Source organism: Copadichromis virginalis, linkage group LG1 (genome assembly GCF_057382275.1).
Source record: "Copadichromis virginalis isolate Kocher_CV1m ecotype Utaka linkage group LG1, C_Virginalis_male_GT1.1, whole genome shotgun sequence".
Taxonomy (NCBI): Eukaryota; Metazoa; Chordata; class Actinopteri; order Cichliformes; family Cichlidae; genus Copadichromis; species Copadichromis virginalis.
In genome coordinates, this window is record NC_140618.1 from 33,025,752 (window position 1) to 33,038,943 (window position 13,192).

Below are 13,192 nucleotides of genomic sequence, written 5' to 3' on the forward strand. Positions count from 1 at the left end.
ATGGGATAGTGGCAGCAGAGGGAGCTTGTTAAAAGAACAACAGCTCTGGCTTTCATGAGAAATGAGTATGCCGACGACTGAAGTCATGCTGTGCGAGGATCCGCAGACGCCGTGAGATGCCTGCACACAAATGCACATGCCTGTTCCTGGAATGGTGGTGTGAGAGCGAAACAACGTCCACGGGTACAGAAAGAGTTCTTTCATCCAACATGTGGTCACTTTTGGTAAACAGTGTTTGAGAAAAATGAGCAGCCATTTCTGTCTATGCTGTATTTTTTATAGGTTAAAGATGTGCTTTATTTACATATACAGAACGTCAGGTGTCTCCCTGGGCTTGCATTGAAAAATTAACATGAGAAAGATCGTGTTTTAGAAAGGAAAACTGGATTTTATTTAACTATAGCCGAAAACTTAAGAAACAGAAAACCTACACTTATTTTACACAATTACACATTTTATTGGCTTTTTTTTTTCTTTTCTAAATCGATTGAAGCAGTCAGTGAAATGCAGCGTGATGTTCATGCCTGGCATACACCGAGACCTTGATTTCAGTCCAGTCAGACTTGAATAGAGAAACATTTGAACCTAAGGACATTGATTTGACAGCTGCTCACTCATGAGTTGTCCCACAGTGCTTCACAGTGTTCCTTCAGATTCTTCCAGATCGCAGGCATTCAATCTCCTTCAACCCTGAATCTACCCTTACCATCAAATTTCAACAAATTTGAAGCAGGCTGGCATGAAAGGCAAATGATTACAATCTGCTCTCCTGATTGAACTCCACTAACCTTTCTGCCACAAATGTCTCTTTGAAAAGCACCATCAAATATCAAACTATTCCTTTTTCTTCCATTGGAAGGGCTGAGGGGTCCAGTCCACATTGCTTCATCTGGACTGCAACGTCAAACAGGTAGTCGTAGCATTCGCACCTGGAAAACACAGGAAAGATGCAACAGAAATTATTAAAACTAATATGCTTTTGCAAGATTATGACACAAAATAAATAAATAAAGCCATAAGCAGAGATGGTCTGACCTTTGCACTTTAGTAGAGGGGATTTGTGCAGTCAGGTAAAAGTCTTAAGTCCTGGAGTCTAAGTGGGTGTTGTACAAATTAGTTGCTTATCACGTCATGTAACCACTAGGTGGCGTTTTAGAGCACCCGCTATTTATATTTTACTGTATATCAAATGTAGAACAAACAATGAACATTTGTATCTCTGATAATGTTTATCACATAATGCCAAATTCCTGTTGAGAACAGGTGAAACTATATCAGTGAATATTGACATTGACAAAATTTGCCATGCTGCCACAGACATGCCCTGCAACAAAACCTCGAAATTTTTACAAGTTAGCATAACAAAAGCTTTTAGATTAAACTAACCAAAGAACAAGTATATAAGATTCAATCAAAATGGGGTGTTATTGTGTTTATTCTGTCACACAGGCCTAGAGAATGGTCAGCAACCATTTGGCAACCAGTCAGGAGGGAAAAGTGTTCATCACCCAGCTGGTTGCATACTGGTTGTTGGGAACAGTGATCAAAGGGGAGGTTTGGACACTAGCATGTGGCTATGGTCACCACTAGATTGGTTGGAATATGCCAACTTGTCGGCAAACAAACAGCTTGCCAAGCAGTATTGAAACTGTTGAAAAATGTGATGAACTGGAAACCGAGAACGTTCACCTTGAAAGTGAAAGTCCATCATGCTCCATCAATTTGGAAAACATTCCCTTGTACTCAGAAAAAAGTCAGTGTCTTGCATGCAAACTATAGCCGACTGCAGGACTTCTAAAATAATCAGAAACCAATCTTTGAGACAGATTTCACCTGATGAAAGCCAGCAACCACTTGGGAGTACACATTTTTCGTTAGCAACCAGAGGTTGGCAGAGGGTTGCCTTTGTGACTGTGGTCTGAAAATGGCAAAAACCTGTTAAATTCAAAGTAGTGAACTTCCTGTTATATTGAGGCAGTGGTTTCAAAAATATTTCCTTTTTCAAAGCCATTCTTCATGATGCCGGGGCATGGCGTTAAATGAAAATGCAAATTTTTCATCATAAAGCATCATCTAGATCTGAAGGCTCTTCTGAGTAAGCTGGTAACTGTGCAGGGGCGGGTCTAGCAAAGTGTTGGCAGGGGTCCATGTAGGGCATTAAAAGGGAAAGGGGGGCACAAGGAAATACTTTCTTATTCTCATTTAAAATGTCTCACTTTTAAAAAAATAATTATCTGAGTCTTACAACAAACGATTGATAGATTGATACATATATACCATCAGAACAGTGTACATCACAGTCACAACAGTGTTTGTTTTCATTCAAAGGCTTTATGATTTTTCCTATAATGGCAGGCCGGTCTCTAGTCAAAATGCCCGGGACGATTTTTTTTGTCCCAGTCCAGCTCTGTATGCAGCTCATCTGCAGTCTGGTGTTACCTACATCTTCCTATTCAGAAGGCAGAATTTCCGAGTTCTGAGTACAATCGAAAGCACCACGACTGCAGTTTTTTGTGTTGCATGTAAAAAGCGAGGATAGAATGGCTAGGATAGAATCAGGCGTGGGATTTCTCTCGTGGAAATGTGCACATTATTTTTTCCTTTCTACTGGTAGGTGGCACAGTGCACTTGTGGCAAGTAAGCAAGCTAGAAGACTGGCAATCTTGCTGGGTATCCAGTTACGGAAGCAACACATTAACAAGAGAATTCTGAGTTAAACCAAAGTTACTTTCCCTAGTAACTAGTTACTCTGAAAGTAACGAGTAACTTGAAGTAACTGAGTTACTTTTGATAGAACTAGTAATGTAACTAAGTTACTAATTTAAAGTAACTTACCCAACACTGCTCATTAGTGATATGTAGATATGTTCGGGCTATCTTTTCATTAACCACAAGAGGTTTTGGACTGATTGGACAACGTATGTATGACTTACAACAACTTAAAATTTCATGGTGAAAGACAACCCTAATGGAAACTCCAAATCTTAACAATTCACCTTCTACGGAAAGTTTGACAAACTATACTAGAAATGTCAAAAACTTCATCAAAAGTCTTGTTTTGCATATCTTATCATGTTTATAGCAACAAGTGGAATAGTGCAGTGAAATAAATGCTCACATAGTCTTCGCTTTTTCCCACGACTCGCCCCACACATAGACACCATGCCTGCGGACAAGAACTGCACATGAATCTGGGTATTCTTCCATTGCCCGAGCCATCCGGTCTTTCAAGTCCTTCTCCTCTGGTGTATTTTCAATAATCGGCACAACCAGGAAGTCATCATACCTGTGTAAACATGACAAATGACACAAAGGCTGATAACTGCTAAAGTTGTTCCTTTTCACCCTTTTCCCACCAGAGTACAGTCAGATACATGCTCTATATGCTTGTTCTCGGAGGCTGACGCTGCCATCAGCTTGCCAGAATCTTTGATTGGGTGGCAATCAAAAGGAGGCAACACAGTGAGGGTAAATCAAGCTTTGAACTTAAAATAGTTGAGCATGAACCCTGTGAGGAGTTGCTGTTTCTCTTATTTGCATTTTATAACCAGGTTTTAGACTGCTGATTAAACAAAACAACCTCAGACCTGTGCAGCATGTTAAAAGCTAAACAGTTCATCATTTAATATAATCTGCTGCCACCCTATTTCAACAGGGTTTAACCATGGTGCCAAAATTTCCTTCATTCATTCAGCTGTGTGGTTAGATAGCTATCAGTACATAACAATGAACACTGCATAAAAGGTTTCCTGACCAACATCAGGGTTATTGGGAAAGAGATGGCAATAAACATGGGCAAGATGATGATGTATAAATAGCCAACATATTAAAAAAAAAAAAAAAAAAAAAAAACCCTCTTCAGCACATACTGCGGTTATGCTTTTCTTAACCCCGACCAAAACAATAAACCAAACATGTTTCCACGGAAAGCTCGCTGAACTACTAGGCAAATGCTGGAAATTTCTACTGCCAGATTGAAAGTACACGAGCTTGTGCCAAAACCCTGCCTCGACTTAATCATTCTCGTTGGACAGGTTTCCACTTCATTTACCGTAATTGTTCTCAGCTCATGAGTTTGTTTGGGATACGTTGGATAACATAAAAATAAATAGTCTATACCAGGGGTCGGCAACCTGCGACTCTTCAGTCCTTCTATTGCGGCTCCGCGTGGTTTGGGAAAATAAATTACAAGTACTTAGCTGAAGTGTATTTTTTGTGTTAGTTCTTTTTAAACTTGTAGTTCTAAATTGGAAGATTATTGTGATTTTGAAATATAAAAATAAAATTATATTTTATTATTTTTCGTCGCTCAAAATAAGTGTCACACTCGCGGAAGCCGGTATACACGCTGAAACGCCATGCATTTACAGAGACTTTCAACCCCAGGTTGGCCAATTATGCACTGCAGACCACGCCCCGCCACACACATTTACCAGGTAAAATAAATATAAGTAAATAATATTTATGCAGAATTTTACAAATATTTATTTTTCATTTTTTAGTAAATGGCCTGTATTTGTATAGCGCTTTACTAGTCCCTAAAGACCCCAAAGCGCTTTACACATTCAGTCATCCACCCATTCACACACTGGTGATGCAAACTACACTGTAGCCACAGCGCACTGACAGAGGCGAGGCTGCCGGACACTGGCGCCACCGGGCCCTCTGACCACCACCAGTAAGCAACGGGTGAAGTGTCTTGCCCAAGTGTCTTGCCCAACGACCGAGACTGTCGGAGCCGGGGCTCCAACCGGCAACCTTCTGATTACAAGACGAACTGCCAACTCTTGAGCCACGATCGCCCCGTTGCATAGTAGCATAGTGCTTTATTCCGATATAAGGGTGGCGGCTCACAGCAGTTTTTGTTTGCTGGATCATTTTAGTTCAGCTCGGTGTCTTTCCTTTTTGTTATATTTCTTTAAGAGTTCAAAATGTGTTCGTTACATAAATAAAATGTAATTTTCTCTGTAGCACTTCATGGATTTCATAAGCAACACACTTTAGTTGTTCACAAAAAGCATAAAGGTAAAAAACAATACATACAGTGTTATCTTCATTTTAGATGTCAAAAAGTATTTGCAGCTCCCAGTGTTTTCCTTTGCATAGAAACCGGGTCCAAATGGCTCTTTGGGTGTTCAAGGTTGCTGACCCCTGGTCTATACGTAGCCTCAAGTTTAACATATCTAGTGTCAACCACTTCATTCAAGTTTGTGTTTCTACTCCTTTTCCGTGACCATATTTGCATAACAACTTTGTTACACCATGAGAAAATAAATAAATAAATAAATGCTTAGAAGCTCGTTGGACTTCACTAATCCTTGCTGCTTGATTACATACCGATAGTTTGTGCCTGAGGTGCCCTTACGAATCCCCTTGATCATCTCCTGGTGTGTTATCCTGAACTCTTTGCCAGGATAGAGCAGCGTTGCCATGACAGCAGCCTTCGAGTGGGTGTGTATAACTGCCTGTGCCCCTGTATTTTAGCAAAGGAAGAGGAGATTTTGATGTGTGAGTGTTGTCTATTGGTACAGTCTTTCGCAAACGATAATTTAAAATAAAATAAAAAGTTGTACCCTTCCCCTAACAATGACCTCAAGTTAAACTATGCTTAAGTTACAACTTAAACTGTAATAGTTTTATGTTGTGGATCTCTTTTAAAGTTATTATAGGGTAGGCTATTTCATTAAAGGTTGGCTTCGTATTACAATTCCTTTATTAAATACTGCTTTCATGAGTCTGAGCTTGTCTGCTTGCTAAAAAAATCTGTTCCATATGGAAGACATTTATTTTGTAGACAATCTTGTGCTCGTCAATTCACATTTAATCTCTAAAAGAGAAACCTTTCTGGGTATAAAAACAAACAAACAAAAGGAAACTTGACTTAAAATAAATAAAAACAGAACAAACTTCTTGAGAGTTTATGGTTTTCTACAATTGAATTTTGTTTCCATGACAAAACGGTGTACCCACTTAAGTGAACATAATCACAGCATTTAGTACATGAATCAGGAGCATGCACCACTCCCACATTTCATTTAGCTTTTTAAATTAGAAAACATCTGTAATTAAAGAAGTCTTTTCTTTTTTCTGTGTGCTGTACTAAATCATCACTCAGACTAAAAGAACTGCTTCATTTAAAAGATCACTTACAGATCTTTTTCTTTTTTTAATTGGTGTATGCAAATAGTGGCTAACGTGGGTGGTAAGCATTGTGCAAAGAGCAACTAACCTCTCATAGTATAGGCGTTCATAAAAAGTGGTGTGCACTGGCTCTTCTTCAATGTCTTCCAGGCAGGAGGACAGCTGATGTCCCTCTCCTCCATGTCACAAACAAACATATCTTCTGGCTGAAGAACAGAGTTTCAAAACTGTTGATCACTCACATCAATCTGCTCTCTATTGGGCAGAACAAAGTTTCACACCACTTACAGTCTCCTCACCTGGATTCTCTCTTTCTGAACACCTGATGGTGCAATGTAGATCTGGTCTCTGTAAGTTTTACAGCAAATACAGTTAATATCATGAGGATAACGTAGTACATCCTTCTGATGTGAACCTAGAAGTTATTTCTTCATAACTCCATGAGAAACTAAGGGTTTCCACGTCAGAAAAAAAAAAACTAGTAACTTAAATTTAGAAGGTATTGCATGGCGGCTCAAAATTTGACGTTACTTTTCCATGTTCATAATTCCATCAATTTTGGCACAATCTCCAACACCACTGGCTCAAATGCAGCCCTGAACCAAGACACAGCCTCCACTGTGTTTTACAGATGGCAGAAGACAATGCTGTAGCTGTCCCCATGCATTTTTAGTCCACTTCCTGTATACCACAGCCTTTTTTTCTCCACCCTTTCCCTTTCTTAAGAACCATTTCTGACGAGTCTTCTGCAAACACTACATGGACCAACTGAGGGCTAGAGGCATCTCCAAGTTCCTGCATCAAGTCTTTGCTTTTCCTATTTCCTAAGGACATGACTCAAAAAAAATGTTTATCTGCTGAATATCATCTGCTTGCATTTTTAAGCCAGCTGCTTCTTTTGTCCTTTACTTGTCCAGTTTACTCAAATTTTTTAAATGACACTGCGCACCATGTGGACATACGTTTTCACTTAATAGCTTTTTTAAGAAATCACGTCACTGGTGCAAAATCACTTTATATTGTACCATCTTTTGTAGATTCACCTAAAGAAATTGGAACAAATGATTTCCAAGACGTACAAGAAAGTCTGTCTCTTGGAATCAAACTATATCCAAGGACAAAAAATATGAAAAGGGGTGGTTCAAGACTTTTGCAATCCAATTTCACTTTTTTCTTTTTCCACCAGTTAAACACAAAGTTGGCTCAGAGTTTGGCCGTTCAGCTGGAGCACTTTATTGCTCTGCCTTTCCATTTACTTGGAACCGTCTTTGAACTGCAGTGTAAATATCACAACTGTTATGTGTGTAAATATCATGTGACATTTCCCTAATACAGCATTCTCTTTGTTAGAAAACCTGGTATTCTATAGCCTTGTTCACAAGACCTGATGGAACAAAGCCTGGAGTGAAATGCAAACAAATGCAAGTGGCAGTGTTAAATAGAGAAACTCAGCTGATTCCCTCAAAATCTCTGAAACAACCTTTCTTTTTGCTTAAATGTTTTGTGCCTTGACATTTCCCAATAGAGTCTAGTAGATGGAACCATTGTTCCCGTCTTTATCTAGCAACAAACATTTCCAGATAGAGGAGTAGCTTATTGATTTTGAGTGCAAGTTTCGGTGAGGCTGCCTCAGGCTGTGAGTCATTTCTGAGTCAAACCAAAGCAGCTGTGAAGAGGAGGGTGGGGGGCAGGAGAAAAAGGCAGAAGAGCTTAAAATTCAGCCCTGCGCTTACAGCAAACAAAAAAAACCCGAACAACAACACACTTTTGTGTAAAACAACACTACTGCATAATGTATTCTGGCTGCCTGATCGATTCAACATTAGGTCCAATACATATGATTTGTGTTGTTTGGTGATATTTTCTTTTTATCATCACAAAATGCACTGAGGTGATAAATGTCATGGCCGTAAATTACCACGGCATACTCCATCTGTAATGACACAAGCCTGCGTCAAATGTGTCCTATTTTTTTTGGCGGGCGGGCGGGGGGGGGGGGGGGGGGGGGGGGGCGGGGTATGATGTTTAAAAAAAAAAAAAAAAGTCAAACTGAAAGATAGTTATTCTGTCAAACTGCAGGCTTTTTGAGGAATGATCCAAAGTGGAGCTTACAACTGCTCATTTTCTATTTGAATCTAAAGGTATAATCATTCAACAAGATGGAAAACTCTCCCTCAAATCATTTTAGAGTTGCCAGTGTGCATGAAGCTGTGGCTGAATGGTTATCTGGCTTCACTGGAAGTTTCATCAAGTTACCTTGCTGGCTTAAATAAATGTCTGCCATTCCACTCTTCAAAGAGATTTGCTAATGGGAGGTGCTTTCTTTGTAGCTGCCTTCCAAGACAACATAGTTCAAAGATGCTTGTAATAACCTGTCAAAGCCTTCGGTTTGAATTCTGTTTCATTACAGCAAAACTACGGCCTTCTGCTTTTAACCTAGATTCACACACACTGTCAAAACTAATATAACAAACTCCCTATTAGCCTCACCGAATCCTGAATCACTGCCATGCACACACATCCACCAACAAAAAATATTTTTTGGCATCTTCGGCGTTTCCAAAGACATTCGTATTAACAGTGTGCCAATCAGTAATTTTAACAGGAAATATCCTTCACAGATGAGCAACAGAGGATAAGCCTCAACATTTCCAATATTTCACAATGCTCTGCATTGTAAGTTGAAAAAAAATTAAAAATTTACATACGAACCCTTGTTTCAGACTTATCCCTCCACCCGTCCCAGTCACCCATCCCAGCTGGTAGAAGAGCCGACATAACTCAGGAATGAGGACACGTGGATGGTCCTTGTCCTGTAACAGACGCAAAAGTGTAACTTGAGTAACAACAGTTGAACACGTTGCGTCAGCCAGTGTCAAGAAAAGTAAAAACTCATGCACTGCATTTTAAACTTTGAACGCTACAACATTTACACGGCGAACTTCAGTGTCTGCTGATACTTAAAATTGAACGGTATTTGCACATAAAGATAAAATTAACTAGATATTCACAGATAGGGTGGTTAAGAGCCAGATACTTTTTTCCCCACCTCAATATGAAGCTTTGTTTCCCTGGCACAAAAGAATAAATAAATACCAATTAAATTACAACTACCAGTAGCCTATTTGCTTTTAATGTTATACCAAGATACAATCACTTTTTATTGTAGCAAATCAAGGTTTAGTAATGTGGCAACTACATTAACAGTGGAATTTATGTCTGTAAGCAGTACTTCAAATTGCCATAGCAACAGTTCATAGGAAATTATTTGCATATAAAGACCAAAAATGAAAGTCCTCTTTTTTGACAGCTTTACAACCATATCAATCATGGCAGTTCATACATTAACCTTATTAGAAAAATGACATAAAAATCAGGCTTACAGCATTTTATATATCCATAATGTACATTATATAGATTTAGTTTACGAAGACAAACGTTTTCACCGATTCTTTTAACTACAGCACCCTTCGAACCCTCAGCTGGGCCAATAGATTTTAAACGCGCACATCATTAAGCCGTCTACCTCACTAACATCACGCATGAAGCTCAGCTGTAAAGTTACAACCAACAAACTACTCTCTGCATTGTCACTGGAATTCAGTGAGTGATGCAGAAATATAAATGTGACTGAAACTTGATTCTAAATCTGCTGCCAAGTCTCTTGTACTCTGGAATTGTAGCTACTAAAACACACAGTGCAACACCTAGAAAACCGACACAATCAACTCCTTTTATTAGCCCGTGGGTGAGTCATTTTTCAAACTAATTCAGTTAATACATCCTAAGCTCCAAGGTGTGACTGTTGTATTAGCAAGGATAACACAAAGTGCATCAAAATAATTAACTTCAATTAAAATGTTTATTATTTTATTTTATAATTTTTAGCAGCATTAACTTCCTGTCTTTTGCATTTTACTGTAACAGTTTTCAAATTCTCACAAGTTTTTAATCACCATCTCGCTTAAGAAAGGCATTTAGAAGACTTCAGTTTATACAAATACCTTAACATAAATAAATAAAAATCTCTCATGTCACGCACTACACTTGCCTGCTTTTCAGTGGTCTCTTGACCTGCATCTTGAAAGTCATCGCCGGTGCCGCAAAAAGACGACATCTCCTGTCAAAACAGTTAACGGCATTTAAAAGATGTGTCATAATGTCAACAGAAACTGGGCAACGTAATCGGTAACACTTTATTTGGTGGAAGGAGGAAGAGCGAAGTGATTTAAGGTCAAAAGGGAAAAGGATCAAGGAGGAAGAAGAAAGAATTACAGTTGGACTAATTTCCCTTATTCTTTATTCTCCCACATGTCAGTTTCCAAGAACTGACATGTGGTTTCCTTTGATCAATCTTAGATGCTGAGTAACATGTAAAAGGTTATGCTCCAGCTTGAAATCCCTTGAAAACACATTGTTAAATGTATTTTCCTATTATGCAAGCATTTAGGCTCTTTTCTTTCATTAAGACATAAATTTTCCATGCCTCACTAGATTCAGAACCAAATACAATGATTTATATTGCATTTCAGCACAGGCGAGTGAGAGCAGCATGGCACTGGCATTAATAAATAGAAAGCACTATCATTAGTTTGACGATGAAGTGCGAAGGAGTTTCTTTTATTTGGAGACACATCGTCAATGAGGAAATGAAAAGCAATCAGCAAAGCAGACCATGACAGACAGTCTTTCATATTTACAGCTTCCCATGGTCACACCGTCTGCACGGGCATTAAGCACTGCGTGAACGGTTTGTTTTATTTGTGACTGCCTTTACTTTTAATGGATGATTTTTTTTTTTTTAAAGGAACTTCTTAGCAAATCTTTTGCTAAATATTAACACCCAACTAAAACAAATTAACACACTGGTTTAACATAGTTGCATAACCTAACTGTAACTGATGTCTGCAAGCTACAGCTATCCAGAAATGGCTGAAGTTGAATGTTGGATGAATTTCGCAGTGTGGATCACACTAATTACAGTTAACTGTTTCCTTTATTCTGCAGTACAGCACTAAAAGTCCATCTGTCCTGTATTTTTTTTTCCTTTTTTTTTAAATTTTTAATTAAAAAAAAAAATTAAAAAAATTAAAAATTAAAATGGCCAAAAGTTGCTTTCTGTCTTTGCTTCCTACATTTTCACATGGAAAGGTAAATTTATGTCACAGACATTCAAGAAAGAGATAAATAATAAACCTTTATTTCAAGTAAATATATAAGGGATAGGGATTTGTTTGTTTTTTTCCTCCATAGGGGACTTTTACATAATGAGGTGCTTGTTTATTCAAACATTCTTCTATATCACATTATTGAAATACCACAAAAAACACACAGATTCCTATTAAAGACTGTAACAAACTCATTCCACACTGCACAACGAGGAGCTTTGTTTTATGGCTTATCTGAGATTCTAACTGCACTGAAAGAAAGACATAGCGGTAAATAACATAATATACATACATGTTTCTAGCATTTGCGATTCAACGTGCAGTAAAACTTTTGGCTTGCATAGCAGGTAGTTACGTACCGGTCTACTATTACAGAGGGGAAAAGCCTATTTTATGCCACATGCCAAACACTGGCAGTACAATTACTTAAAGGTTGTTGTAAATGTGCAATTCCAGTTTGAGAAATAAATAAATAAATACATATATATTTATGGAAAATAAAACACAAAAGGATAAACCTTTAATATATTTTCTATCAGCCTTGTCATTCATTTCTGATATGCAGATTTTCACATCAAATATTAACTAATCCATTATATTCAAGACGTTTATCGTCATATACACCGCAAAACACAAGTGGTTACGCAGAACAATGAAATTCTTACTTTGCAGGTTCCCTTCACACAACTAAATAACAACTAACTAAAATGAAGAATAAACTTAACCCTGAGCATAGAGCATATATAACCACGGCGTACTTTTCAGTTCAGTTTCTAAAATCATACATACTGTCAATATAAATGCAGTTAAAGAACATACGTGGACTTTACATTTCACCTCAAGCATTACCCTGTGCACCACAACTACACAGGTGACTTTTCGGTTTGTGTTGCAGTTTCCAATGAAATACAGGCTGCTTGCTAACCTACATAATATATATTGTCAAGTCGAACATATACCATTTGCTACACTGTGATGAAAACAATAAAATCTGATTTATCCGAGTCAGTTTACACCGACAGGAATAATTAGACAGCGCTGCAGTGCAAAACATAGCTTTGATGTTAACTTTGACAAGTGACAGCACATATGAAAGTCTTCTTCTTCGAGGAAACATATGTTATCGCAATGCTCACAACTCAGCATTCAGTGTGAGAAGATGCTCGTTCATCTCAAACAAGGGAGGATTAGGGGAGTTCATCAACTAAGTTCCTGAGGCTGAGCTCAGTCTGGTTGCACGAAAAGTTTGCAGTTGTACCATTTGTGCTAATAGCTATGGCTAACATGTAGCAGTGACGATAGCTTCGAAAAATGGTTCCCGAAGCGTGAAGTCTCGTCGTCAAACGTTAAAACAACGACTCGTTTACCTCGACTCTGTAAGATCAGTAAAATAAAAGTGTAAAATACACCCACTTACTGGACTTTTGGTGCTAAATCAGTCTGTGTGCGATATCAGCGTTCGGACGTCATCAATACGCGACGTGCACAAGCGCGCGTGCAAATACACAACACCGGATGTGATGGCTCATAAACTTTGGCATTTAAACATTTTCGCAGAGCCATCTGCGTTATACGAGCAGGGGGGAATAAAATAAAACAAAACAAAAAGTATTAACCCTTTATGGGGCACTAGTTGAAATGTATATGTAAATTGTCAATTCTAACTCTAGGCTTGTTTTTTTCTTCACTTGTGCGACTTTTTTCAAAACTGTTTATTTTTATGCTGTAAATCAGGCCCAGTGAAGTTACTATATATGGTTACTCACTAATTTAGGGCGCACTTCTTTTTTTCAAAATAGTGTGTATATAAAAACTATAGGAAGAAACAAATATTTGAAGGAATATGTCTTTATGGACACTTTTTTCTTGACTGACACGTTTGC

The 13,192-nt window shown here is 38.3% G+C and overlaps 1 protein-coding gene across 1 annotated transcript; it reads right to left on the reverse strand.

The window, feature by feature from the left end:
* Positions 1-268: 268 nt before the first annotated feature.
* On the reverse strand, positions 269-12,810 carry apip (APAF1 interacting protein). The gene is made up of 8 exons (XM_085460295.1): positions 12,727-12,810; positions 10,193-10,261; positions 8,854-8,954; positions 6,441-6,489; positions 6,230-6,347; positions 5,338-5,473; positions 3,119-3,286; positions 269-929 (listed from the first exon to the last, which is right to left on the reverse strand). The coding sequence occupies exons 2-8, from the start codon at positions 10,256-10,258 to the stop codon at positions 830-832; spliced, it is 738 nt and encodes a 245-aa protein (XP_085316421.1). The 5' UTR covers positions 10,259-10,261; positions 12,727-12,810; the 3' UTR covers positions 269-829.
* Positions 12,811-13,192: the final 382 nt, after the last annotated feature.